The sequence below is a fragment of the Echeneis naucrates genome, chromosome 7 (genome assembly GCF_900963305.1).
Source record: "Echeneis naucrates chromosome 7, fEcheNa1.1, whole genome shotgun sequence".
Lineage (NCBI taxonomy): Eukaryota > Metazoa > Chordata > Actinopteri > Carangiformes > Echeneidae > Echeneis > Echeneis naucrates.
This window is the reverse complement of record NC_042517.1, coordinates 12,277,433-12,301,891: the sequence shown is the minus strand read 5'-3', so window position 1 is coordinate 12,301,891 and position 24,459 is coordinate 12,277,433. Positions and strand designations below refer to the sequence as shown.

The following is a 24,459-nucleotide window of genomic DNA, read 5'->3' as shown; positions in this document are numbered from 1 at the left end:
TTCTGGTGCAGGCAGCTGGTTAATTGGTTAATTGGTTGCTAGTAATGGACTAGACTAATGCAAGATACGGTGCCGCTCCCAGGACCGAGGCTGAACCAGACCAGACTAGATCAGTCACCCCTCCAGAGACTGAACCGGAAACTGACCGAGACAAGACCAGATCAGACCAGAGAATATGGACCAGGAAAAAAACAGGACGACTCATCCACAGAGATGACTTATTAATGGAGGAAAAATTATTTAATATACAATTTCATTAAATGCAAACATATATATAATTTCACAATTTAATTCATTATTTCATGGTCCTGTTGCAGTGCTTCATGAATTTATTTTATCTGTCAAACTCACCCATCGAAGTTTGAACCCCCCGCCCCTCCAAAAATGGTTTGGCCACCGATCCTTTGCGAAACCCCGCCTCCCTTGGTTACTGTTTCTATGCCAGGCTGTTTTCTGTTGTCTGAAGTTCAGTAGGAAAATGTCCAGTCTGCATCAGTCCGGTGATCAGAAAGGAAAAGAAAAGAGAATAAGAAAATAAAGGGTTAAGAAACAGCACAGTTAGCTTGTAAGGTAAGCTAACGTTACCCTAGCTTGTATTGAAGCCCGACACAAAATGTTATCGTTGACAGAAACAGCTGAGTTTGGTAGCTCCATCAGAAAGGAAGAGACAGAGAGGAGAGAGCTGCAGCTGCAGTCAGGTCACAGAGAGAATGCAGAGGAATTTATTTATTTATTTATCTGTTTATTTAAGTTGTTCTGCAGTGATGTCCACAGAAGACATCCAAACTCTAGTGAAGTAGTAGTAGTGAAGTGAAAGTAAAAGTATCCCCCAAAAATAATACTCATGTAAAGTACAGATACTCCACCTCCCTGCAACGTGGATCACCAAAGTGTTTCTATGCCACGGCAGTAGTACAGCTACATCTCATAGTGTTGAGTGTGAGACACTTTATCAAGATCATTAGTATTGGTTATTTGTAAGTATCAATACTCCTGTCTGTAATAGATGACCATTGATAATTTTGCTATTGCCGGACATATGATGGTAATTTGTGCAATATTATGACGTGAACACAATATTACATAAGCTAACACCGCCTGCCCTGCTCTCTGGGGGACATAACAGGGTCGTAGTTATCGGGCTGCGGCCCGTCGTGTGTGTCATTGTACACATCTAATGTTTCTTCTGTGTCAAAACGGAGATTGGGATACATTCTTTTTCTATTGTCCAGGTTTACCCCTCTCCCCCTGCATACGTCAGTTCCGCTTTAGATTTGTCGATGGGGAAGTAAAAATGTATTCCAAAAACAACTCTAGAAGCCTAATTAATGTATTTACCAATTTATTTTGAAGAGAAAACTCCTGTATTAGCTCCTGTATTATTTTTATGAAACACCGACTCAAAGTGGTCTTTAGCCTGCAATATGCCCTTTAAAGGAATCACAATTTACCCAGAAGGTAAAGCATCATGCTTGGTTATTAAACTCTCTTTTCTCTTTTCAATTCTGTTTAGTTGCGATATTGCCTGAAGTTTTTATTTGCAACATACAAAAAAAATATAAAATAAGCTACAGGGTAAAATGTATAATAAACGTAATTTGACATGTATACCAAAAAAATAAAAAAATAAAAAAATCAATATCGGTTACGTTTCGGTGACGTCATCGTGGTCGCCTTTATTCTGCGTCACTTCCATCAGCGCTTCCTTTTCAGCGTTTTCGCGAGGGAGGGAAGGAGCCGTAATAATGAGGTCAGCGCCAGTTTACTGATTAAATCCGATTTTAAATGTGTTTTTAGTTTTACAAGCATTCGCCTTTGCCGCTTTGACTGTTTTGTTAGTATGTTGGGCGATAGTTGTGCTATTTAAGCCCATTTTTCTCTAATGAACGAAGCTAATTGTAACGCCGGTGACTGGCACATCCGCCGGAGAAGGAGCCCTCGATTTAGCTTTTAGCTTCAATCCGTCGTCATCTGAAGTTATAAACACATCTAACTTTCCAATTCGCTGTCAGATGATTTGCGTCGCTTGATTGAATTTCGTTACTTCAACTCTTTATGCACTTTTGCACTTATTTCGTATCGCAGTTAGTTGAAACCGGCCAGCTGGCAGTGAACCGGGTCTAACTGTTCATCTCATGTCTTCTCTATAACAGCAAGGTTTCCAGAGACACGTTGTATGAGGCCGTAAAGGAGGTCCTGCAGGGATCTTTGGCCAAGCCAAGGAAGTAAGTTCACATGATGGTCTGGACCGCTGCCTTCATAATAGATGTTTGCTGTAATAAAGTATGAGATAATGAAGCTGTCTTTAGAGCTTAACCCCTTTTTGTTTTGTTCAATTTCTTTAGTGAAAGACATCAATATAAAATTTAAGACTTGCAAACCTTCAAAATACTTTCACTGTCATTTATTTGTCATAGATGTGATGTATTGACTTGCATGTTATTATAATTAAGTATTTGACAAATAATTTTGATGTCATGATAGTGGGTTTATTAAATTTCATTTTAAAAGGCAGTGAAATCGTTTGCCTACAGTGAAAGGAGCACTGCAGTCTAACACAAGTGTCTTGTTTGTGTATAGGTTTGTGGAGTCTGTGGAGCTGCAGATCAGCTTGAAAAACTATGATCCTCAGAAGGACAAGCGTTTCTCCGGCACTGTCAGGTTCGACCTTTTACTGTTTCACCCACCCTTTTCCCTGTGTGCTTCCAGCCCTGTCTGAGAATTAAAGCTGACATAAATGGTTGGTAGAGCCTTGATAAACTAAAAACAGCCCAGACAGGCCAGGGGCAGACATGGAGAAGTACTCTGGGTAGTCTGACTGAGCCCACTCAGCCTCGGCTGGTGAAGGTGAAGCAGGCGGACCCCTACCCTGGGTCTTAAAACATGAGGGGAGGCTTTGAGTGGCAGAGCTGTGAAGTTCATGTCCTCAAGCCGACCAGTTCATATAATGTTGCCACAGAGGCCAGCTGGACACCAGCCACAGTGGTGGTATGGGTAAGGATTTTTATAATAAGTGGTCAAATCAGGGAGGAATTTTGGGGGGATGGCAAAGTATTTAATTTTCAAGAATAAAACATTTTCTCTTGGAATGCTACAGAATGAGTTTTATCAGACAATTTTTAGGTTATTGACACTTAAAATGTAGAATCAAGTTATAAGAATATCGTATGAAATTGAACCTGGTTGGTTTCACGAGTAAAGATGAGGGGTGACTGTCAGGAGTCTCTTCTGAACCACACACTGCCAAGCCACTGACACTGTGGGATTTCAATGTTGTTGCTGTTTTGTTAATGTGTAGGCTGAAGACTCTCCCCAGGCCCAAGTTCTCTGTGTGTGTCCTGGGAGACCAGCAGCACTGTGACGAGGCCAAAGCTGCTGACATGCCACACATGGACATCGAGGCTCTCAAGAAGCTCAACAAGAACAAAAAGCTGGTCAAGAAGCTTGGTGAGAAGTTAGACCAGACTCAAGAAACACCAAACCACTGAGTGGAATAACTTTTAAATGTTGCTCATCTTCTACTGTCCTCTTTTAGCCAAGAAGTATGATGCTTTCCTGGCATCAGAGTCTCTGATCAAACAGATCCCTCGTATCCTTGGTCCTGGCCTGAACAAGGCTGGCAAGTTTCCCTCCCTGCTCACCCACAATGAGAACCTGTCCACCAAGGTGGATGAGGTCAAATCCACCATCAAATTCCAGATGAAGAAGGTAAGTTAAGCACTAAACTCTGTAAAATCTGACTTTCCAAAAAAAGATCCATCTCTAGACTTAACAATCAATACTGAGTTGTATAAATAGAAATTGGTCTTGAGTATTTTTCTTAAAGCCTGTCTATTAATTATTAACTTTATGATAAAGAAGCAAATTGGTGGGCCATCAAACAATATTTTGTGTGTTGTAGGTGCTCTGTCTGGCTGTGGCTGTCGGACATGTGAAGATGACAGAGGATGAGCTTGTGTACAACATCCACCTGGCTGTCAACTTCCTGGTGTCTCTGCTGAAGAAGAACTGGCAGAACGTTCGTGCCCTCTACGTCAAGAGCACTATGGGCAAACCCCAGCGCCTCTATTAAATGACCATTTTTCTCTTAATAAAAGTGGAGTTGCTCCAAAATCCACTGTCTTCTTGTAGCTTTGTGTTCACTAACATGAGTTAATATCAACACGTAACCTTCAGTTACGTGTTGATATTACACTGCTAGAAGCTACTTAGTGATGCAATGATGTTGTTGACAGCAGTTTCTGGAAAAGTTGCTCTAAACATTTATGACCTTGGCAGGTGAATTATCGATCACCTTGTCTTTCATAATCTGTACAACTGAGGTCTCCAGCTCCAATCCTGGAGGGACACTGTCCTGCAGGTTTTAGATCGGAGGTCTCCACTTTGGTCCTGGAGGGACACTGTCCTGCAGGTTTTAGATCGGAGGTCTCCACTCCGGTCCTGGAGGGACACTGTCCTGCAGGTTTTAGATCGGAGGTCTCCACTCCGGTCCTGGAGGGACACTGTCCTGCAGGTTTTAGATCAGAGGTCTCCACTCCGGTCCTGGAGGGACACTGTCCTGCAGGTTTTAGATCGGAGGTCTCCACTCCGGTCCTGGAGGGACACTGTCCTGCAGGTTTTAGAAGTTTCCTGCTGCAACACACCTGATTCAAATGATAGAGCTCTGCTGAAGTCTGATCAGAAGTCACTCATTTGAATCAGGTGTGTTGGAGCAGGAAGCATCCAGGACTGGATTTGGAGACTTCTGTTCTCGATGATGCAAAGACAAAAGGGAGACACTTGGACTCAATGAAGACCTGCAGAGGAATCTCAAAGATGGACTTAATGCCAGTACTGAATAGAAAGAAGTGGGTTGAATTATGAACTTGGCCCATGAAAACAACCATGGACGCATTGCCCATCAGATGTTCCTCCAGTAAGTAACGTAACAATGACACCTGGGATTAAATAGGCATCTTAAATTTTGTCCGAAGTATAAAATATGTGAGCTTCTTGGAACAAGGGGCTGAATTGGAGTCAGCACCTCTGAGACTGCTGCTTTTGTGTAGTGTTTGTTGTCTGCAGTGTCAGCACCTATGTAGTGAGGTCCAAGGAGGGAAAACTGGTGAACAGAATGTAGCGATGGACTCATGTGGCTCCCAACTCTAGACATAGAAAAATGGACTCTATAAAATGATACCGTAATATGTATCTCCCAGTACATTTAGGAAATTCAAATATTTTTATCAATCAACCGACAAGAATACGAATTTATATTAACGAATAAATAAAAGGGGTTGATTAAACAGTTCAAACAATAACAATGATAATTTGAGACTAAATGTAGATGGTTATATTTGCAGTTGCAGAGCTGGCACATTTATTTCAATATCATTAATGAAATATCTAAAAACAAATTGAGCCATGTACTGTAGCTACCCATGAGCCTCTCGGGGTGTCTGTCCTGCTTTGCTTTGAGTGTGGATCTCTTAATTGGATTACCTATTCTCAGTACAAGAGAAAGGCTGAGGGAGAAAATGAACCAAACACGGACAGGAACTAGTGAGAATATTTTGTGTTTTCAGCCTTAATTACAAATCCCCTGTTTACTGTGAGGGGGATTTGAAGGATTTGATTTAATCTGGTTTTTACCTGTTGAAACATTTGGATTAATCTCATGAAGCCAGCAGCCAATGAAGCGATGAATGCTGAGGTGAGTCAAATAATCTGCTACTTTCTCTGCCCACTCCTGTTAATACTGATCAACAATCCTGTGTTTAATGACCATGCCGATCAGTGCTAGAGATAATGTTTCCAAACACCTTTCAGCCTGATGCAGAGACAAACAGCTGCAGTTTGGCCACCATGCTGGCCAGTGAGGACAGTGAGGACGGTAACTATTACAGAAATACAAAGTGCTCATGGAAACGCCGGTAACTGATGTCATGGCCGATTATGTTACCTGGCTCTCTCCTTTGGAACAGAAACCAGCCAAGATGAGCTTCCAATCACAAGCTGGAACGAGCTGTCCATCATAGAGCGTGTCGGCCTCAACGGGTGCACATTCCTGACCAGTATCACAATATCTATTATATTGTTTTAATTAGATACATTTTCCTTAATGTTTCCACCCTTGATTTTTCTGACAGTGTTGAGATGTCAGAGAAAGATTTAGAGGTAAGGCCTCACACAGCATAACTGCAGATTTTATGTTGTTCAAACAAAATCCAAATTTTTTCTTTGCATTGTGTGTTTCATAACTTGGTTATGTTTTTAGTCTCTTAGTTATCACCATTTGTCCCACCTTTTTAAACAGTGTCATTCCTGAAATTGCTGGAATTGTGAATATAATACAAATTTAAAAATGGGTTGATTTTTGGGGGGGCTTACCTCACAGAAAGGTTATGTATTTTTACATTTAATGTCCTTTAATACTCTCCACAAGTTCAAATGTAGTGTTCAACCATATAAAAGATGTAATAGTATGTAGTTCAACTTCAGTACAATGAAAAGATGAATAAATTTAGCCGCAGAATGAAAAGATTTAGTTTAGCGTGTCTGTTTCTGCTCCCAGGCGGCCTTCTCGCAGATTGCCCTGGCTGTCCGCTGTGATCAGTACACTCTGAAGCAGAGACTACAGGCAGAGGAGCACGCCCGCAACCTGGCTGAGGAGAACATCCAGCTGGAGCTGAGCAGAGGCAGGGAGACCTTGGAGGTAGAGTACGAGATGGATGATTCTTAAGGCTGTCCGACTCAGAGACACAGAGCAGACGTGTGTGTGCTTTCAGACGCTGAAGGGCCTGTGTCTGGACAGCAAGCGCAGTAAGATCCTGCAGAGGCTGGAGCTCTCTCTGGACATCCTCGGTGGGACAGTGGAGCGAATCTCCAACACAGCGGAGGTTCTTGGGGCCGTGCATCAGGTACACTCCGGAGACATTTTCATATCATTTATAGGAACTCATAAACTATAAACAGCTTTTATAAGTTTGAGAAATCTGTTGAAATGTCGTGAAAAGGTATTAAGTTGTTACTCATGACTTTATTATTGCTGCCATCAGTTAAACATATTGGTGCACATAATAACAAATAGCTATTGGCTCACACTCATGTCACACTGGAAGAGAATATGTACCATACATGAGTGCACATGAAGAAATCAGGATTTTTCACTGAAACGTGGAAGCCTTTACACTTTTACTTTGCAGTGTCTTAACACTGACCTTGAGAAAGTTCATTCGTAGTCTGCAGCATCTTAAAAACAGATTTTTGTGTAATTCTGTTGAAATTTCTGTCTGTAATAGGAGGCTCGGCTGAGTCGGGCGGTTGAGCTCATGGTGGCTCATGTGGAGAATTTGAGGAGGCGACATGATAGAAATGTGGCAGAGCTGGAAGAGGCCAAGAAGATGATCCAGCAGCAGAACATGGCCCACGGAAACATCATCGATCCCCGGGCCTCGCCAGGTTTCTCATACGTTAGTCTGAAGCATTTGTCCACCTGTCACATGCAATGACTGACACCTGGGTGTCTTATCCTAGATCCAGAGGAAAGTGAAAGGAGGAGGATCTTTCAGCAGGTGCGGGAACATCTGACTCACCATATTAAAGGTCTAATATCCGTATTGCTAGCTTTCTATTCTTTGGTCTCTTTTTGCTATTAGAACAGTGGCCGTCGAAGGGTCAGTATATCAGTGATTTCTGGCGAAACCGAGGTAAATGGGTTTCTTTACTGACCCCTCCCACTTTTTCTACAAACTGGATCATCCAAAACACACAGTGAGTGTCTTTTACTTTATCTCTGCAGGAGAAGAGAAAGCGAGACTTGAAGAAGCATGGGTCCTCCAACAGGAAGTCCTTCCCCTCCTGCCCATCCCCGTCGCTGAGCTCAGAGTCCAGCTGCTCTGCTGTGACCAAGGACGACAGCTACTCAGTGGACGACAGGTCAACTAGACAGTCAGGGTTTATACTCTGCACCGATCTACATGATAAGAGACTTAAACCAACAACCAGACTTCATCTGAATAATCTTTTTGAGTTTTTTTTTGTTTTGTTTTTTTCTTCAGGCAGTTTTATCTAGATGAATCGCAATCTGAACCTTCAGCTGCTCAACCTCCTTCAGAACCCGCTCCCAACACAGACTGCCCCTCATCAAAACAAGTGGTCACCAAGAAAACCCAAGACAAAAAGTATATTGACAACACTTCACATTACTACTCAACATTACTTTGCAATGTTTCTGACTGAGAGGTAACACTTAGGGAGAAACTGTTACATGAGATGTCAGAGCAGGAAAATCACTAAACTCTGAGCTTAATAGTTGTGCATTTGCAAAATTTTAACTGCACATGTGCAAGTTTTTTTTTTTTCCATACTTAGTTAAATTTAAATTACAATACATTTTTAAGGCAGCTGACTAAGCTCAAATCTTCAGTGTCAGACATGTAGGTGCTGCAATCGCATTCATCTCAATCTCAATCTCATCTCAAGTTTATCGCCTGTCAACATGTATCGCTTACAGACAAGTTAAAACTGAAAAAAAAAAAAGAAAGTTTGGTTAAAATTATGCAAACCCTTAAATTAATCTGTGTTTATTTAATTTGTCCGTTTTTTCTGTTATTTTGTCCACCCTTTGTAACTTTACATGACATTTCGCTGGAGTGATTTCAATTTCTATAAAATATGTCCTGACTACAGTCTCCCCCTGGGCACTTTGCGACAGAGGCACAAGGGGAAAGCTGTGCCAACAAGGAAGAAGTCAGACAAGGAAAAAAAGAATACAAATATCTACCCGCGAATCTCTGTGGACAAGTAAGTGAACAGATTTGTTAAGAGAGTTTTTAAGAAGCGTGATGATTGTTTCCTGTGGACAAACGCTGCCTGCTCTCTGCAGGTACGGCTCTTCACAGGGGCGACGTCCTCTGGCTCACTGGCTGTATCGCTGTCAGTGGGTTGTCCTCTGCTTGTACCTGGCTATGCTTTTCTGTGTCGCAATGCTGACTTACTTTTTGTGGAGGCTGCATGATTCATTTGAGCCATGATCTGTTCATCTAGAAGACACAGTTACCAGGATGTAGTCTACGGGCAGCCACTGTCCTGTGAAAGTCTAATATGTAGACCGCTGCTTGGAAAGCTCTTTGTATATCAATATTAAACACTTTGATGTAAGACAACATTTGATTGTTGACCCATCACTTTTCCATGCCTTGTGTTCTCCACCTTCTACATAAAAATGACACAAATGTAATTTTCAGTCAAAAGTTGTTGTTTTTTTTTTTTTGTTTTTTTTTATTATAAATAGCAAAAAAAAATCTCAGAAGTCATACAATCACTTGGTTAGTAAGAAAACACCAAGCTTCAGTGAAAACATTCATCAAACCACTGTTTAAGGCATCAAAAAGTTAATAGCAAATGTTAAGATTCAGCTTACTTCACTCCATGGCTAGACAGTTAAATTGAAACTTTCTATATAGAAATATAAATAAAATCTTCAACGGGTGTTTCAAGAATTTAGAAAATAGGTCTCTATGTTGCAAGAAGGAAACTTAAAATAAGAAGTAAATATAATGTAAATTATATTACTAATGGGAAAACCTATTTGGAAACTACTGTAGGTGCAGAGTGTGTGCCAGATGCAAAGCAAATCTGGGCAACACAGATTATTTATGATCCTTTTAACATGTAATTGAAATTGCATGAACCTAAATTCACCTCAGAAATGTTTAGAAATGACCTTTAGAAAACAATTTAAAATAAATAAAACTGGCTTCGCACCTTACATTAAATTTTAAATTAAAAGGAGAGAGAGAAATGTGCTCATCAGGGTACCGATAGGTCAATTTTTTTTTTCTCAGCCATGTCAACAAATAATCTCATAGAGAGTCCAAAGGCTTAATAAATACAGAGATAAATAGAAAGGAATGGAAAACATCCTACTGATCATACTGCAGAAGAGCAGAGGTCTCAGCTACACCTGGCTCACAATTTCAGCATCCTCGGCCACAAACCACTGGACTGGAGTCCCATCTGCAGCCCTCTGGAGAACCACATTACCCGACCCCTGCAAAAACACATCAAATCCGTGGGTGGATATATTGTGTGTACATAAATATGTATACAATCAATTAACTGTTGCAGCCAATTGCCAAAGCAAATGTCTTTAATGACTCCTGCTTCTTAGCAAAGTCCGCCTTTCAGTTTGGTTCCCTTATGTCGGATACAACACATTTAAATATTTCAGAATGGACTTTATGTTAGCATTTTAAATGATATCAGATATAGTGGGCTATTTATTTGTACCTGTTTAAATGGATGCAGATGAGGTGAAGTGGGGCTTTTAACACTGACAGAGCTCTGCTGATCTACACAGCCTGGCCGCAACTTCTGCAGCTGATTCCTCTGGTGCCAGGACTTGAGCTCCTCTGATACGATCTCCCTGGGCATCAGCCGTATGGCGTGGTTGGGATACTCCTTCAGCGAGGGTGTTCGCACCAGCCTGGTGTAAGGTGGTGGGGGCTTTAGGATCCTCCTTGGGGATGATACTCCATCCTGCCACTGTCTTTGCTGACAGCTGCGTGCTATAGGAGGGGAGGACACAAAACATTTCCCCATGTCCAGGTCTTTAGGGGAGAGGGGACCATCCTCTGCCACGGTCTTGATAGAGCCCTGGCTGGGATGAGGATGGCTGGGACTCTTTTGTGAGTTGGAGAAGCTGGAGAGTCCTTTTTTCTGTGCACCAAAGTGGAATCCATAAGGTGGTGGGCAGAGCTTTGGAATCTCAGTGGGTCCATCCCTCCCAGGAGAGCTGATGTAGGAGGAGGATGAGTGCTCTGAGCTGCTGTCTTCAGAGCTGGACTGGTATGGACGCAGAGGAGAGTACTCCGGAGAACGCACCATCAAATCAGCCACGCAGTGCCGGTGTGGCAGCCTGGCTCGCCCTCGGGTGTTCTCTGAGCTGAGGCGATCCAAGTCAGCAGGCGGCTTATTCTTTGGAAGTCTGAGGAGACAAGCCAGGTAAAAATGAAAAAACTGAAATAAATATGTGGCTGCAAACATGACACATTTGATGTGTCACACATATGAACACACCTGAAGGACTGGGAGTACTGACGACGAACATGCAGCTCAGGGGTGGAGGGGGCACTGGTGGAGTGATTGTGAGACAAGGCTGTGTTCTTGATAAACTGAGAGATGGGGATCCTGCTGGTTTCTGCAGATACTCGGGTTCCTGCTGGACTACTGCAAACAAAAACAGGAGGGACCTAAGCCATGGAGCATATCTGATGAAGTTAAAATAATTTTTTGATTAAGGTTGCATTATATCAGTGAAATATAAAAATTAAAAACATTTGAACTGTAGCTATTGTATTGGTTTGATGCATCAATATTTATGTATATAATGTATTTTACATTTTCTATAAATTGACCTTATTTTTTAATTGAGTCAATATTTACTTTCATAATAAGTACTATACATACATAAAGTAAATATTGACTTGTTACATTCTTTTTAATACCAATTTCTGTAAACTATAAGTCTTCATCACCATTTCGATTCCCACCTGGACCTGCTGCTGCAGGTTGACTGGGGTTTCGTGGCCTTCTGGTAGGGCTGGTCCAGACTGGACTCCTTCCATGGAGAGTTCTGGATGGGTGAGCGCTCATACTCAACACTGGGCTGGGATGACTGCGAGGCCTTAGCTGACAGCTGCAGGGGGTCTGAATATGAGGTGCCCAGCACTGGAGGACACAGAGGACTGGGTGGGTCGACCTCTGTCAAAAATCAGACAGAACAGCCATCAGTCAGTCAATAATTCTCATTTAAAATCTGAGGGCATGCTAAAATGTATGAATGTTAATTGCTTTATATCTAGGCCATCAGGCCCAAAAATAGTTCAGATCTACATCTAATCTATTAAATACGGCGGTAGAAAGCAACTGAGGTACTGTACTTGGTTACAGCTCTGAGGAACTCATGCTTGACTTGACTCTATTGATACTTCATTCCAACTCCAATGCACCTCTGACTGCAGTCTTTTGTCTACTTTATGCGTCAATTAGATCATAGTTATATCCGGTGTATTAACAAACTTAAAATTATACTGTGTGTGTATAAAGGTAAAGCGCTCTTACCCTCATCCAGGGCCACAACATCAGATAGGGAGCTGTCATCAGACACGCACAGATCTGAATGCAGAAAACCAGGTTTTTAAATGTCCTTGTCCATAAGTGCAGTGAACACATTGGTCTTTAGGGGGCAGCAGTGTTGCTCACCTTTGTTGTGACTTGTTGAGCTGTTGATGTGCGGTGAGTTGCACTCGCTCTTGATTCTATGCTGGAACACGGCCTCCTGCAGATCTCTCACCTTTTTCTCCTCTCTTTTGCACTGCTGGAGTCGGCTTTTCTTCTGTGGCTTACTGAGGTTGCCTTCAAGGGAGAGTTTGCGAGCCGCCTCATAAATTTGCTGCTGAAGAGCCAAGTCAGTTTCCAGTGCTTGCAACTCTGTATCCTTCGAAAGAAACAAGAGAAAAGACATTTACTTGTAGCTGGGAAACAGCAGTCTGCTTTCCTCAGAATAACTTAATGCTGATCATTGTACCTGTTTGTCCAGATGGATTAGACCTTCGTCCAACTTGAAAGAAGCTCCAATCCTCCTTCTGATCCGAGGTGGCTCTTCATCAGGCATCAGAGGATAGTCTGAGGGTAGTGTCCCTGTCAGCTCCTGTGACAAAGTGAACAGGCTGATCAAAAATAGAAAATATTTGACACTGACACATAGAATGCCCTTCTAACCGTTCATTTAGAGCAATTATAATAAATAAAGCACAAAATAATATCTTGTCAAGAGCTTGTCATCTAGGAGGGTACTTACTGCCTCTCTGATGCAGAGCTTTCTGAGCTCCAGCAGGCAGAGCTCCAGACGCTCCTCCAGAGACTGGTGCTTCAGCTTCAGGGCTCTGGTGTGGGTGGTCAGGTCCTTCGCGGGAGATGTGGGACTGTCTGGACCCAAAGAAGACCAGATCATGCACATCTTGCCACAAAAAAAATTATCAGCAAGAGAAATAAATAAATCGCTATTTCTACTTAATATAAAAATGTGTCTACAATCACATCCATGAGCTGCACCGAGAGCAGCCGCAGAACCCTGAGGACTTTGTGTTGCTCTAAACTGTGCACTGTTTCTGTGTTGTTTCTTCTGGACTTCCACTAAAATTGGGTCTAACATCTGGTTCTTGAATAAGCAGGTCTCCGCTGTTAAAATTGTTTGTTGTGGTGATTTTCTCCTGCCTGCATGATATAATGCCATGTGGGATGTTGCCAACGCTTGGTCATGTGTGGACCATGTTTGTTTGGGTCATTATTAGCTTATTACAGATATAACAGGCTCTGCATATGTTTTGGTTCTTTAAACCTTACATACTTATATATCCCATACATGCCAAAGATTAATTTAGGGTAATTCAGGATAAGAACAGACTAAAAGAAAGTAAAAATATAATTGTATGTTCAGTATTTTCCTGCATCCAATTGAAAAAAATTTAACCAATTTAAAAATGCTCAAGGACTTGGTAGTATCATTATATTACAGTATTATTTCACTCTTAACCCTGGCCTGTGTGCAAAATGTGTATAACTCAGCTCTGTAGTGGTATGTTTCATCTACAATGTTCTTACCAGAGTGCAGGATGATCCCACTGTCAGTGTCACTGATCTCCTCTTTACCCTCGATGGCTGTCATTTTGAGTGTCTGCTCTGAAGTGTTTGAAATACCTGTTGAAACAAATTTGTTCAGAATAATACAATGAAATTGGTCACTTGGAAGATTTAGGATTCTGCTGCTGTTTTTTCTGCCACATGGCTTCATTCATTTTTGTTTCTGCTGTTTTACTTAACAAAAGTGAATAACTGGCAAGTGTCCTTTCACACACTCATCCATGCAGCCCAGTATCTCTCCCCTCCTCCTTCTCTTTGTTCTTCCCCCGACATGCTCCATCACAAAAGCGGCAGACCCTCACGGTTGACTCGGCACATGTGCGGGGGTCACTCTGAATCGTGGTGCCATGGTGACAGGGCATGGTGCGCCTGCTAGGGGAGTGTGTCGCCGTGAGCTGTGTCAGAGGGCGTTTAAAGAGCCCAGACTCCCGAAAAAGAAAGCAGATGGCAGCGGGAATTACCCCACTCGTGCACTGCACCTGTTCCCCTCACACACCCCTCCCTTAGCTCCTATTCAACCAGTGTCCAAAAAACCCTCTGGGGGCTTTAAAGTGGAAGAATGTCTCAATGCTGGGCTTGTCCACGCAGCATCTGATCACAAGGTCCCTGCTGACTCCTGTGCAATGTTGCCCAAATCACAAGCACAGTTTCGCAAACAGATGAACACAACTCATGTTTATGGCCTGCCCTGTCTCTCCACCAAACACTTGACTGACAATAAGCTAAAATGAGATGCAGAGATTAATGACAGCAAGACGAGGAAAAAGAGAACAACAGCAAAAGGCCAGACTTTTAAAACCAGGACGTAAAATGTTGCTGCCTTTATTTCCAACTTAATTCCTCACATATCTGGCAGCAACCTAGACTCCTCCATGAAGAGGCCAGAGGATGGCATGAGACGTTATACCCACAAATATTAGCTTGTCTTTTTTTCTTGGATACATTCATAACAAGGTAACGAGTAAACAGTAAACAAGCAATATCACTCCTGAGGCATCCACAGCTCATGTGAAAATGTGTTGTGTTATTAGTCAGGAATAAAAGGGGGGGGTTGGTGTGGGGGCAGATAGACATAAAAACAGACAGGAATGAATGTGTTGGTATGGTCACTGTGTATAATACTCAGCTCCTGTCTCATGCTCTATGTTTGGAGATTGGTATCAAGCCTTTTCCTGCAGGGACCAGAAAGACTCATTCTGTGTGGATGAGAACGTCCTCCAACAGGATATTATTGTGTATCCCGTAGGCCTGACCCATTCACCGCAGCAACTCATGTGAACTGACGCAGCTATGAGCAGCCGGTAGCACAATGAGGGAGAGCCAGGCAGCTCAAGTCAGTAAAATAACACTTCAACAAAGGCCCTGTATCCGCCAACCAGCCTCAATAATCTGTTGTGGGTGCAATATCTGCTGACAACTCTGCTTCGGGCCTGAGCAGCATTGTTGAGCCAATATTGAGACAAGGCTACAGTGAGAGGTGGAGAAAGCAACTGCTGAGCTTTTACTGTGCAAGGTTCAGGCCTGCTGTACACTCAGATACACGCCTCCACACTGCAGTGACCTAAAACTAATGACGCCAACAAGAATCCAGCCTGGTAATCAGAGACAGGCAGGGTACTGGGGGATTTACCCACTTATACCCCATAACTCTGAAGACTTTCACAAGAGTCTGTGGTCAGAGGTCTAAGCACAGTGGGTGTGTGAGTTTGGGTAAGAAAAGCATATCTCATTAGGCGCTGCAGCTCATTTCAAAATCATTCATCATAGATTTCATAAGAACCTGCAGGAACGCTGAAATCATACTACAGGGAGGAGCCAAAAAAATTATACTTCAGTTCATCGAGGGGAACAGGAACAGCAGTCGATTTCCTAAGAGGATAGGTGCTGATAGCACAGTCTCCTCCCAGCAGACTAGAGTGAGGTAGCCATAACATCTTAATTGAGGAAAGTGTGTGATCATCACTAATGAAGACTCTGTAGAAACTTGTTAGAGATGGGAGCTGGAGGTCCCCACCTATCCTCATTCGCTTACAGGACTGAGATGGTACAGCATCTCCGGAAGTTTGTGTTTATGGCAGGAGATTATGATGTGGATTCACTGTCTTGCAAACTTCCTCCACCACCCTTTCCCATGAGCCTTTGGAGCTGCAATCTCCTGGAATGACGCCACCACCACCATGCTCATTACCACTGTGGTCGGCCCTGGAATTACCAACGGACAAACGGGGACCAGCCGTGCAGAGGAAACAGTGAGGGATCCTGAAACCAGACCGAGGCCTACTCAAACCCTGTAATTAAGATTCTCCACTGAATGCTGATACTATGGAAGAAACCAAACGACTTTACAGCATGCCTTATTTCAGAGTCTGAAGAAAAGCCAAAATCCATTCAGCAAAATTGATCCACTCTGTACAAAATATGGGCTGCTGGGAGAAAAGTGCATCGACGTGGGGGAGTGGCAAGACAGACAAAAGTGAAGAGCTGAGTTAGGAAGTATGTCAGTGGAGTCAGAACTAGCTCAGAAAGCAATGTTTAGTTCGGAAACCCCACAAACAGCAGCAAAACACAGACACTAAGCCATGATTACATACAGTTGATTAAAGCCACAGCTGTGAGAAGGTGATGGTAAAGTCTTAAACACTGTGAGCTTCTTTTATTTGTCAGCATTCATTCAGATGAGCACTGTTGCAGTCTCAGTTTTCGAACAGAGACAATGCAGCGTCCTGATCTAGCCTCTGGAGGCCATATGCTGGCCAGACACACCAACTCTGTCACAGCCCAATGACAGCGTAAATACAGAGGGCAAGAAGAGATGTTCCTTTGTTCGCCAGGGGCCGAAGGGCCAGTCGGGGATCATGGCACCTTGTCCCTCTGAGTCATCATTTCTGAGACCTTTGAATGGACACTGATGGTCATCCCAGACCACCGGCAGGATGTGGTTGCAGCTTTTCACCCACAAGAATTTGCCATTAACAAAAGAACCGGGGGACTCCAGAACAACACAGAGGTGTTGTCTTTGACGCCAAAGTAACAGTGCAAGTCTGCCAACATGTGGACTGGAGGAAGCTTTGTTTATTCTGCTGCTGTGGACACAAACAACAGCCACCAACCCATGTGTTGCCCCACATACATCCTACTGAGTTATTATTATTAGGATTTTTTTTCTATCTCTGAAAGCTAGTTTATAGTAATTAGTAAATGCTAGTAAATGTTCACAGGTATTCGCAACAGTAAAATGTGCATTGTTCATCCAAAGTAAATGTACTAATTCAACTGAATGGTTCCTGTCATGCTGTAACAGGATTAGCACTGATTCTTTAACATGTAAGAATCAATTAGTTACTGCCAGTCACATCGTGCAGTAGTGTTAAGGAGGAAATCCAGGTTGAATTTAAGCGGAGAAGCAGACATTTAAAATTCTGAACTGAATTGAAGCACATGTGAAGTTTTGAGGTATTTCTACTAGTTTGAATTTCAGAGAGAAATGCTGCAATTTTCACTGAGCTGTATTTACATTCCAGAGAATAATACAAGTTGCAGAGCAAAATACAATGTACATTTAGCACACGTGTTTAAACTTATTTGACTAATTAGATCTGACCAAATTGGAGCTGTGTAACTTGGAAAGTCTACAGTCCTAAAAATAGTTACATTTCATTCAGCTGCACAAAAAAAGTTTCATTATAATACATTTTAATGATCGACGCACAATGAGTACTTTTATTTTATAACACCTCTCTGTTCTCCAGTGTTATTACATTCTTTAAATGTCTCTGTTGGTTACTTCACTTTAGCAGAGATAAACATTATCATAATGCCACTGTTTGTCAGTTGTTGTTAGCTGCATCTCCAGAGCCGCACTCAGTGTTGCTTCTGCTCTGTCTGTCTCTCTCAGGCAGTAAAGTCCAGGTAAATGTGAGCTACTCACCCTGAGCTGTGTCCTCCTCTAAGACATCCTCTCTGCAGGGACAGCAGCTGTCCTCTCTCTGCTCTGACGTCAGGACAGCGCTTTGGACATCTGTTTCAGTCCACTCCAATTTTTCTCTGAGGGGGGAAAAAGTCTTTATGGATCTTTGCCCCGAGATCTTTAGTTGCTATTTTTCACGTACATTTCTTCACAGCCTATTCTTTCCAACGGTTCGAGCTCTTGAAACCATTTATTCTCAGAAAAGTACGTTTTTGAGCAGTAAACGTATGTTCTCGTGCCGCCGTCATCTCCCCCGGACGCTTTCTAAATAGTTCAGTCCGACGCCGCTGCCTCCCCAGACACGCTTGACGCACTGACACCGCACGCGCCGGGACGGAGGGGCTTTTCATCTGAGGGGACACACAAAGGATGAATGGCTGAGGGACAGACAAGTTATGGTCAAAGAACCAAAAGCAAAAAGCAAAAAAACAGAACAGGACAGCTGCCAAGTAAGTGATGGCGAACAAGAACAAACACAGCTCGTCCCTTCACGGCGAGGATGTTGTCTGGGCAACTTCATCCATCCATCCATGTTGTACTTTTATTTGACAGCTAATAATTTTTCTGCTGAGTAATATTGCATAGAAAGTGTGTGTAGTGTGTATAAAACTATTAGTTATTAATCTGCCCAACCTATCATAGCAATCAAATTCTTATATATTTTTTTTATGGGATGCTGTTAACTTGTAGTTATGCTATAATGAATGTGGACATACTAAAGTTTAGGATTGTTACTAATTCAGAATAGAAGTAGCACTCCGAAGCCTCCTTAAACTAAAATTTTAGTGTTGTCTCTCACTTGTCAGATGCTATGGATAAAAGCATCTGTAAAATCATTAAAAAACAAGTAATGTTGATAGTTCTATTACATCCGACCTCTTCTTTTACCAAATGTCTAAGCATTTAATAACCTATATGCAATTCTGATACAAGCTACTTTTATTAGACTCCAGCCAGTGGCCTCACAGAGTCTCCCAAATGTTTCCAGTGCTATAACCAGGCCCTTGGGCATTCCCAGTCTACATATCATGAAAAGCTTCCACCAGATGGCCCGTGCTTTCCCCTCTCGTCCCGTGATGGAATGAAAAGATCGGCTAATTAGACTAAGTCCCATATCCATGAGAAAGAACAAGAGAGTCCTCAGGGAGAAGAGCTGCATGTAAATCAGTTCCCTGCTCTTTGAATTTAGTCCAACAGGACAACACTTCTTTGCAAACCATGAAGCTTTTATTTCCACAGCACACAAACACAGAGGAAATCAAGTCATGACAGCTACAGATAAACAAACAAATTTGTAACATTGGGAGATTATTATTTATACAAATCAGTTGAGAAATGCATTCGTCAGCAATCCCATAACACTAGTCTTTTAAAGATTTCAGTTTCACTGATGTTGCCCAGAAGAAGCATGAGATGTTAGAAAAAAGAAATAATATAATTACCATAGAAAACATAAAAAATATCCAACCTCTGAACAACCTCCTTTAACAAATATTCATTCAAATAATTAGAAATACAAATTTGCACTACCACTTCCTCATCAGAAACTCTGATTATGATTTAGAAAGGAATTTTTGAATATGGATTTGGATGTGATATTTCCAAATACAATTTAGAATTCATTAAGTGACACAAAACCATTTGGTGCCTCTGTGATATTTATATATGTGTGTATACATGTAACTCAACAGGCAGTGAACATTAAGATTTAGGGCCACTGTGGTGAGATGCAGCAGGGGCCGATGGCAGCTTTAGGGCCTCGCTACTCAGATGTCTGTGTCCGTCTCAGGTTGTCCTTCACACGAACAAACTCTGGGATCTTTTGCTGGCTCTCCCGCCGCCTGATCTCCTCCTGCTCATACTGGAAAAACGAAGTACAGGTCAGTGTAGCTGCTCTCAGCCAGCCCGTGTCATCCACCTCATCCTTTGGGTTTAGGCTAAAAGCAGTTTACCTCTTGGACCGGGCAACATTTCAAACACCAAAGTTTAAAAGGAGGGTAATCGTGTTCCAGAGTCAACATGCAGTCCCAAAACACTGCCTCAACAAGAGTTGAGATAGGTCAAATCCTGAGCAGTATTTGGCCATACATATCCCAGCTAATCAATACTAATATATAAAAATAATATGGACATTTCAAATGTCATTCATTGACAGTCTGTCACATGACGCATCAGCATGCAAGTAAAATTTCAGTGTTGGAGGTGGCTCTTACACAGTCAGGCTCAGGTTCCAATGCACACATTTGTTTTCAGTTTTGGAATTTTCTCTTCTTCTTCTTTTTTTTTGTAACTTAGATAATTCAAATAAATTGACTGTTGCTACCACTTTGCAGCAGGAAGGTGGTGGGTTTGAACCCGAGCCCTGACAATGACAATGTAGTGTTTGTCTGTGCCTGTGTGTGTTCTCTTTGGTTATTCCAGCTCTCTCCCACAGTCCAAAAACACGCAGGTTTAGGTTATTTGGGGAGTCTAAATTTGCTGGAGGCCATAGTATGTTGGCTCAGCAATAGACAACTTGTCCAGGGTTGACTCCACCATCACCCAGTGTCAGCTGGGATTATGGGTGTTGCATTGTTGTTGGACATTTGTTTAAATAAAACCATTGCGCAGTAGCTCTTTGTTGGACTTGTAACAACTCAGAAATCACAACCAGACTAGATATGTTTTTTTTTTTTTTTTTTAACTCTTGTGGTAACACTGACAACAACCAGTGTGTGTTCGCGCCAAAGTGAAATTATTTGTGTTGTTTAATTTTTATTTGAAATGTCTCCCAGCTGTATGTTATGTGCTTCTGACCTCTTGCAGTTTTTGTTGCCTCTTTCGGAGCTCTGTCTCCAGATCTGAAGGCCCCCGTCGTGCCATCTCCTCTTCTTTGTGCAGCTCCAGTCTACGCTGCTCCAACACCCGCTTCAGCTCTGGTTTCTCCTCCAGCAGCAGGCCCCTGTATGGCCAGCCAGTTATACACAGGAACACAAGCCCTGCCGTGCTTCAAATCTTGAAAGGATAAAAGGCGTGTGACCTCCTGTACCGTTTATGGCTGAGCAGCAGCTCCCGGTGCAGATTCTGGTAACTTGGTGTATCTGCTGAGGAGCCGTTCAGTTTCCTGGGCTGCACAATATCATCGCTACCATAGTCTGCTGTGGACTGCCGGCACAGCAGTGAAGGGCCAGCAGAGTTCTCTGAGGAGCACAAAGCAGCTCATATCATGATTTGTAGTTTGAACTTTTCAGATATGACAAATTCTACCAAAAATATATGAAAAAGTATTCGTACAATTGGTGAAACCATCAAACAATAGGCGATGATTAAATCAAATCATAACTGAGTATTTGTACATTCTTAATTTTATGATTCATTTGGTATTTAAAAAAAAGAGAGCACATTTGAAAGCAAAAAAATAAATATAAAATTTCCTTCAGTGCCTGTGCATTAAAATACCTTTTTTATGATGGCCATATCCTGGTTTCTGTCAGTTGAAGTGTGTGAGAAAAAAAAAGAAGAGATTCCCTGTTAGTAACTTGACATTATGAGTTTATGCACAAAAGCTGGTCTGTCAAAACTTCTTTATTTTGAGCTTCAGCTGATTGGACAGAAGGTATAATTAGAGAAGAGCTAACAAGGACAGTGCCCGCTGTGTTACTTAAGCAGGTGAGCTGTGTTGAGTTGGAGCACAAATGTGATGTAACAGCATTTCAGTCCATTATGCTTGGCACGAAATGTGATTGTCTTTTGTACAAACATTAATTTACAGTAGAAATGCAGAAGACCGCTATGTAAATATCTAATGACTTATCACTATGGGAAGAAAAACATGACATTCTACTGTTACACAATGAGAAAGATACTTGTGCCACGCCCAAAGAAACTAGATCATAGATGAAGGGATCACACTGAGCAAAGAGCAGATGGTTGACCTGTCTTTGTTCTGCCTGTCCTGAGATAGGTAACAGCATATTTGTGTGATTAAAATTGTTCCTTTTACTGTCCCTGTTCCTGGCCTAAGCTGTCAGATCCCGTTCCTCCTTGGGCCCCTGCAGAGAGGTTGAGCTGGAAATGACCTGACGACTGTCTGACCTGATGGATGCCATTGTTCTAGACAAGGCCTGCAGGGCTGGGATTGATTCCAAAAAAGTAACTCTACCTGATCCCTCACAACGTTTCATTCCCTTTAGCACAAACACTCACTCAGGCATCACACTTGCATTGCCACAAACCGTCTCTTACATGTAACGTTGACAAACCTTTATCCTGAGAAACGTGGGCACTGTATTTAATCAAACAAGACTTTATATTTAAGGCGTACATCCAAAAATAACCAAATGAAAATTCGTTTCCTTTTGGGGTCAAATGAATACTTCATGTTTCCGAATACAATGCCTGTCAAACACTATTTAACTACAACCTCATCATGTTCTTTCAGCCTGGTATGTAAATCTGAATCACATCTTTATATGCAACATCTAAAGTGACCTTAATCTCTCAAGTGTCCATAATAGTAGAAGATCTTCACAAGAATAAAACAAACACACCATCATCAGTATTCTACAAAACATACAATTATGTTTTCAATCACACAGTAAACTGTTAACAGAGATACACAATGTCCATGAGAAGTGCAGAATTTAAAATAAACCAAGACTGACAATCATTGCCTGATTAAAGGTCAATTTAACATCTGACTGATGACCACTAGACCAGACATTAACAAGACAGGACTAAAGGTCTAAGAAAACTATTTCCAAGAACTCACTTTTTTTGGAGTTGACCCCTCCATGGCAGAATGGTGGAGGTACACTGTTTCTCTTCAGTCACAGTGCCCCGTTTCAGTCCATTATTCAACAAATCACAGCTCTTCACATAGTCAGTCTGTTGTTTGTTTCTTTGCTGCCTCCAAGTCCAACATAGTGCCTTAGCTGAGGGATCCTCAGACTCAGCTTGCCATTTAGATGTAATCAGTAGTGGTAGTAGACACTGAAATCTTATTACGCCATTCGAGATTACCTCACCACCCCCACAGAGACAGGATACTAGATTAGTTAATTGCCGCCGACACAAATGCAGCTTACTACGAACCTGGCATGGCACTATTCCAGTCCTACCACCAAGCCCATCATTAATGAGAGAGACTCCCAACAACAATGATTTCTAGGCAAAGCTAAATCTTGTAATTTTTGTACAGTCCTTACAATACCTTCATTGTTTTTTGGATACATTTCAATTAGTTGATGTTGGGTATGGCATTTAAAAAGATTTTGTAAGTGATGGGAATTTTCAAACAAGTGTTTTATATTTTCAAACCTGTCACTCAAACATCACACTGCATATGCAACTGACAAACTATAGTTTCTGAGCAAGACTCCGTGTTTCGTGTGGGTTTTTTGCCTTAGAAATTCATCTTAGTTACTATTATTATTAGCATTAGCGTTAGCATTATAATTATTGCCGTTGTTGTTGTTGTTATATAATTAACAAATGAAGTTTTTCCCCCAATAACCACATGAGGTCAACATACAACTGTTTACGAATGTTGATGTCCCATGAGCCCTTGCGGCCGGCAGATTTAAACTCCGCCCCGGATGTTCTTAATCCGCCATAGTTTGAATGGGTTGTGTCGAGAGAGAGTGCGTGAGTGTGTGGAGGTGAGTGCTTGTTGTCCGTTTGTTTCTGTGTGCGTATGTGAATGTGAATGTCTGTGGATTGGGTGTTTCGGTAAAAACCTACACAGTGATCTTATTTGATCCGTCAGAGTTTGGCTCTGCTCTGATCGGAAGTGATAGGAAAAGCGCTCGCAAGCCCGTGAGGCGATGAGCAGCAGGCAGTGAAACCTTCAGGGCCTCCACGGCTTCGTGTTGTGGTGAGAGGTGATGAATTGATCAGATATACTAGCTCTGGTTGAACTTGGGATCCGTCTCAAGTTCGACGACGAACAATGAGTAAAGAGGCGATTCTGATCTGACCACAACCGACCGGCCGGGGCCTTTGACTCTTTCACAGTAACAGTCTGCGTGATGCGGAAGAACATTTTTACGTCTATTTTGAGGTAAAATAGCTTTAACTATAATCGTTGAAAGTAATTCAAAAGGAAACTTTAACCCAAACATTGAAAACTGAGTCGATTCATTGTGGGTTTAGTGAACACTGAGTGGATACAATGAATCTTTACGGGGCTTTTCTCTGAGCTACACGACGTTGTTTCTTTTTTCCGGTTCTGGGTTAAAAAAAAAAAAAACAATTATGGTTCGACACCAAACTAAGCACAGAAATATTATCTGAACACAAATGAGCATTTCAGAGCAAGATGATGTAAACAAATTTACTCATAAAGATCCACAAAATGCCTATATCCACTTCCGAGGTCCCACATTGTTTACAGCCAGTTTCTATCGCCACCGACCGGCCATAAGGGGGAGGTCAGCTGTTGTGGTACAAAAGTTGCCTAACGTGGTTTTGGTTATTTCACCATCACGTGTAGAGGCCAGAAATACCGAGCTTAATTCAGAACAGTAAACTGCATTAAATCATACCCACTCTTTGTTTTCGGCTGACCTTTTCATGTGGAATTTCTTTTTTTTTTTTAATAAATCCTTATGTGCAATGAAAACGAATCTTTGTTTTTGTTTTTTGTTTTATCTTATAATCGTTCTTGTCTTCAGTCCATGTAATAAAGAAAGAGAAGACAAAAGGATTCTTTCTACATGACTTGTCAGTTTGTGAATTGAAGTGTTGTACAGTTTATGGACTGAATCAAAATAGTTTTGATATTTAATTTAGTTTAATTATTTAAGAAATCAGAATGAAACATGTTT

At 41.9% G+C, this 24,459-nt stretch overlaps 3 protein-coding genes and 1 non-coding gene across 5 annotated transcripts; 2 read left to right on the top strand and 2 right to left on the bottom strand.

Annotated features, from left to right (window-relative positions):
• Window positions 1-1,695: 1,695 nt before the first annotated feature.
• On the top strand, window positions 1,696-4,117 carry rpl10a (ribosomal protein L10a). The gene is made up of 6 exons (XM_029506516.1): window positions 1,696-1,750; window positions 2,154-2,225; window positions 2,581-2,661; window positions 3,299-3,447; window positions 3,536-3,708; window positions 3,902-4,117. Exons 1-6 carry the CDS (start codon window positions 1,746-1,748, stop codon window positions 4,070-4,072), a joined length of 651 nt encoding a protein of 216 aa, XP_029362376.1. The 5' UTR covers window positions 1,696-1,745; the 3' UTR covers window positions 4,073-4,117.
• A 5,109-nt stretch (window positions 4,118-9,226) lies between these two features.
• inavaa (innate immunity activator a) lies at window positions 9,227-17,658 on the bottom strand. 2 transcript variants are annotated; one of them, XM_029506837.1, is made up of 10 exons: window positions 17,615-17,658; window positions 13,650-13,743; window positions 12,845-12,980; window positions 12,572-12,694; window positions 12,247-12,481; window positions 12,106-12,159; window positions 11,535-11,745; window positions 11,062-11,211; window positions 10,273-10,969; window positions 9,227-10,033 (listed from the first exon to the last, which is right to left on the bottom strand). In XM_029506837.1, the coding sequence occupies exons 2-10, from the start codon at window positions 13,709-13,711 to the stop codon at window positions 9,941-9,943; spliced, it is 1,761 nt and encodes a 586-aa protein (XP_029362697.1). In that variant the 5' UTR covers window positions 13,712-13,743; window positions 17,615-17,658; the 3' UTR covers window positions 9,227-9,940. The 2 variants fall into 2 exon arrangements, with proteins under 2 accessions (XP_029362697.1, XP_029362698.1); XM_029506838.1 differs by lacking the exon at window positions 17,615-17,658 and having other exon boundaries at window positions 12,845-12,968; window positions 13,648-13,736.
• Window positions 17,659-18,931: 1,273 nt separating this feature from the next.
• Window positions 18,932-22,546, bottom strand: LOC115046609 (protein FAM107B). The gene is made up of 5 exons (XM_029507094.1): window positions 22,404-22,546; window positions 21,092-21,119; window positions 20,682-20,832; window positions 20,450-20,594; window positions 18,932-19,514 (listed from the first exon to the last, which is right to left on the bottom strand). The coding sequence occupies exons 1-5, from the start codon at window positions 22,425-22,427 to the stop codon at window positions 19,416-19,418; spliced, it is 447 nt and encodes a 148-aa protein (XP_029362954.1). The 5' UTR covers window positions 22,428-22,546; the 3' UTR covers window positions 18,932-19,415.
• A 692-nt stretch (window positions 22,547-23,238) lies between these two features.
• Window positions 23,239-23,609, top strand: LOC115046921 (small Cajal body-specific RNA 2). The gene has a single exon (XR_003840992.1).
• The last annotated feature ends 850 nt before the right edge of the window (window positions 23,610-24,459 follow it).